This window comes from Poecilia formosa, unplaced genomic scaffold (genome assembly GCF_000485575.1).
Source record: "Poecilia formosa unplaced genomic scaffold, Poecilia_formosa-5.1.2 Scaffold971, whole genome shotgun sequence".
NCBI classification, from domain to species: domain Eukaryota; kingdom Metazoa; phylum Chordata; class Actinopteri; order Cyprinodontiformes; family Poeciliidae; genus Poecilia; species Poecilia formosa.
The window spans coordinates 9,201-12,774 of record NW_006800910.1 but is presented as its reverse complement, the minus strand read 5'-3'; the positions used below and the strand labels follow the sequence as shown (position 1 = coordinate 12,774).

General features: G+C 38.6%; 1 protein-coding gene across 1 annotated transcript in view; it reads left to right on the top strand.

The window, feature by feature from the left end:
- Nucleotides 1–1,236: 1,236 nt before the first annotated feature.
- LOC107835066 (leucine-rich repeats and immunoglobulin-like domains protein 2) overlaps nt 1,237–3,574 on the top strand; it is a 6,085-nt gene continuing 3,747 nt past the window's right edge. The window contains exon 1 of the mRNA XM_016667242.1: nt 1,237–1,255. Coding sequence (XP_016522728.1) covers nt 1,237–1,255 — 19 coding nt within the window. The remainder of the gene's footprint in view (nt 1,256–3,574) is intronic.

The following is a 3,574-nucleotide window of genomic DNA, read 5'->3' as shown; positions in this document are numbered from 1 at the left end:
AAACCAGAAAAAATAAAAACATCTACATAAACAAATAGTTCAAACATATTCACACTGTCGGACAGAAAGCATTGTATATAGAAAATGTAAATTTTTTCAGCAACAGAAAGCACATGTAGAAAAAGAAATCAAATAAAAAATAAACATAGAAGAAGAAAATGAACTGATTTGAACCAGTTTAAATTTTAAACACTATTATTATCCTCAGCTTCTTTCTCTGCATCCATGGATCCACCAGACCTTGATGATCCAGGGATGGTGGATCATCAAGGTCATAATCTGGGTCAGATGTTTAAAGTTGAACACCTTGCTGTGGCTCAACTAACTCTTGTGGATTTCACTTAACCTCTCTCTCTCTCACTCACACACACCAGCTTTAGCTCCTTTTTCAGTAACATTGTGGTTTTCAATGTTCCATGAGTCATGAGCTGCTTTTAATCACATTACAGTATCCCATTGAGTCACTTTACAGCACAGAGGCAGCAAAACCACTAGACAGGTCAATTGTTCATCACTGAGCTGAGAAGCAGAAGAAAGGAAGTTACAAGAAGGAGGTGTGAAAAAAATACTTTTGAAAATCATGCATGAAATTTAAGAATAAGAAAGGGAGAGAGTCATTTTGCAAACTTTAATCACAAAAACTCAGATTCGCATTAACATATTTCTTTACAATATGCAATATTTGTTTAAAGTCACAGTATTTTTATAACCACATACAGAGTTTTGTTCATGAAACAAGTTGAAATGTCTGTGCAGTGGACAGGAAATAAAACCCACCAACTGCTGCTGCTGTTCTGAAGTTTGTGTAAAAGGGGAGGAAACACACAGCTATACTGAGAAGCATAAAACATGGTGATGTCATTTATGTGTGGCAGATGTAACGTCTTCATACTTATAGATAAAACAACGTAGAAACCTTTCTGATGAGCAGAAGGTCTGGATGTGAGGATGGAGAACGCTCTGCTCTGCATGCTGGGATTTTTCTGTAAGTTCATCACTGACTTCATGTTCAATGATCAAAATGTTTCTGTAAGATTGAATTAGAGTTTAACACAGTCTTGAAAAGAAGCGATGTGTGTTTTCTATGATTAACTCTACATATTGTTTTGGTGTTGTTATATAAATGCTTTTTGACATCAAGTCCTTTTGATATTACATATTTTATCTTTGACTTTATTTCTAAAACCAAAGCAGTTTTACCTGAAATTGTCACGTTTAGTGGTAGTTGAGGTGAGGATGAATACAGAGGACCCAGGTAGTGCCGTGACAAAATGACTTAATCGGCAAAACTCACAGAAAACCAGGTAGCACAGGTGAACTAGGAGTCAAGGAACTAAACACTGGTAGCACTGGAGTGAAGTGATGACAAGTAACAGCAATAACTATGACAACTTGACAAGGACCTGACACAGGTGGGATGAAATACACAGGGAAGGTAATCAGGGAACACGAGACACAGCTGGGAGCAATCAGGGGCAGGAGACAACACAGGAACCAAACAAACACAGAAATAAAACAAATCCTCACAGAAATCTTGCAATAGTTCAAATCAGGGGTGGAGAGTCAGGGGGGCCTGGGAGGGCAGTGGGGTCCCATCCTAGGAAGGAAGAACAGGATTTCAGGGATTCAAGCCTCTGTCACATCTGACAAAGCTCGGTATGTAGGATTATGTAGGTAGCCCAGTCAGGGTTGACTCATGGTTGCTAAAACTTTGCAAGACCAACTGATTTTAGTGACAGTGGGTGTAAAATATTAAATAAAATGTTCTGCTACATGACTGGCTTTATTTTCACTCTTGCATTTAACTTTATGACACACAAAATTACAAGTGGATCGCCCATATGTCATCATCAGTCACTTGGAAACAGATGGCAAACTAGACGAAGCATTTTTATGGACTAAGTTAACATGAGTGGAGCTCCATGGAGCGGCAAATGAAAGGATGGAAAAAAGAGAGCGAGCAAAAGCCAAAAACTGGACGCATATTTTGTTCGTTGTCTTGGAGATGAACCAGACTTTTTTGTTGGCAGCGATTCAGGCCCGCCAAAACTGCCAGGCCAGCGAAAGAGCAGGAATAGTTACAGGTAGCAACTCTAACATTATCACAATGTGTGAATTAACTGTAGACTGATTGTAAACTGTATCAGCCCAGCCGCCTAGCTTACGTCCCCTTTTTCTCTCTCGGCGGTACAGCGGTGATGTCAGGGACTGAGTTGCAAAGATCCAAAGGAGCATGAGTCGCTGCAACATGGTGTGTGTGCAGCGGGGTCGGCGTGTGCCGCTGCGTGTCCGTTTCAACGCGCGCAGATGCGTGCTCAGTTTAACGTCTCCACAATAAATTTAGCTTCAGCAGTTGAGTTGAAATTGATAAAGTGTCAAAATGATCTGATTGCTCTCCGTGGTGCTGAACTGCTTTGAATCTGTGTTGTTTCATTATTAGTGACCAGTAGCCTGATGTTTCTGTTGTTCTCTTGGTTTGTTGTACTTTGTGTCTGTTTGATGGACTTCAGAATGACATAGTCATTCTCTGTGGTAGTCAAACTTCTAAGGCCCGCTGTTGTCTCTGTTGTAAAGTTATATTATCCTGAGCTTTATTTGGGTATAACAAATTAGCCGGTCACCGGCCCAACGCTGACTTGTTCCGCCATTGATTATAATATATTTGTTTTGAGTTTAATCATATCTGATCAGCTTTTATTCTTCATTGCAGTGCTCAGTCATCACATCTATGTAAATGCTGAAGGTGAAAATCAGTTTTTCTTAATTGTTTTTCATTCAGTTTATGATAAATATATAATTAACCCCCAACTGTTTATGCATTTTAAGTTAAATATGTATGTTTATTAGTTTGATTTGGAAGATGGTCAGACTATTTGAAGTTTAGTGTACTGATTTGTGTAAAATGAAAGATCTGTATATGCAAAATATTAACAGTAGATGAATATTTTTCTCTCTATTTGATCATCTCAACAGATCCGAGTGAATCAGGAAATAAAGACGATAATCAGGAAAGAGACACGGAAACAAGTCAGTAACTTTCTGCTTTCAAGATCAAACTGTCTAATGTATTTAATGGCTGCCTCAACATCTTACATTATCATATGAAGTTACCATGTTTATTAGATGTTTATGTGTTTAAAACTGAAAGTTCACATGAGAGGAAACTTAAAGAGGAGAAAGGTTTGTGCTTTTCTGTAAAAGTTGAAATGTTTTCTCTCTTCAGCGCCATCTGCTGTCTGTGATGTGAAGGCAAAAAGTTCATGTGGACAAAGTTACTTCCCTTTTATTTATACTGACATTTATTAATCAGTCAGTCAGTAAGATCGTAATCATGGAGGTTTGATTATTTCTGACTCTAATAGAGAACTGACTATTATTTCTCACATTTACAAACATTACCATGGCATCTTTTGTTGTCTACTGTCTAAATCAGGGGTCCCCAAACTTTTTCCTGCAAGGGCCACATAGCTGTTCCTTTCTGTGGTCGGGGGCCGGTCTTAGTTTTTGCAGAAAAAAAACCTTAGAAAATTCTTGTCGGCGGGGGGGGGCTGTTATGTTCTTTATTTGAAACTGT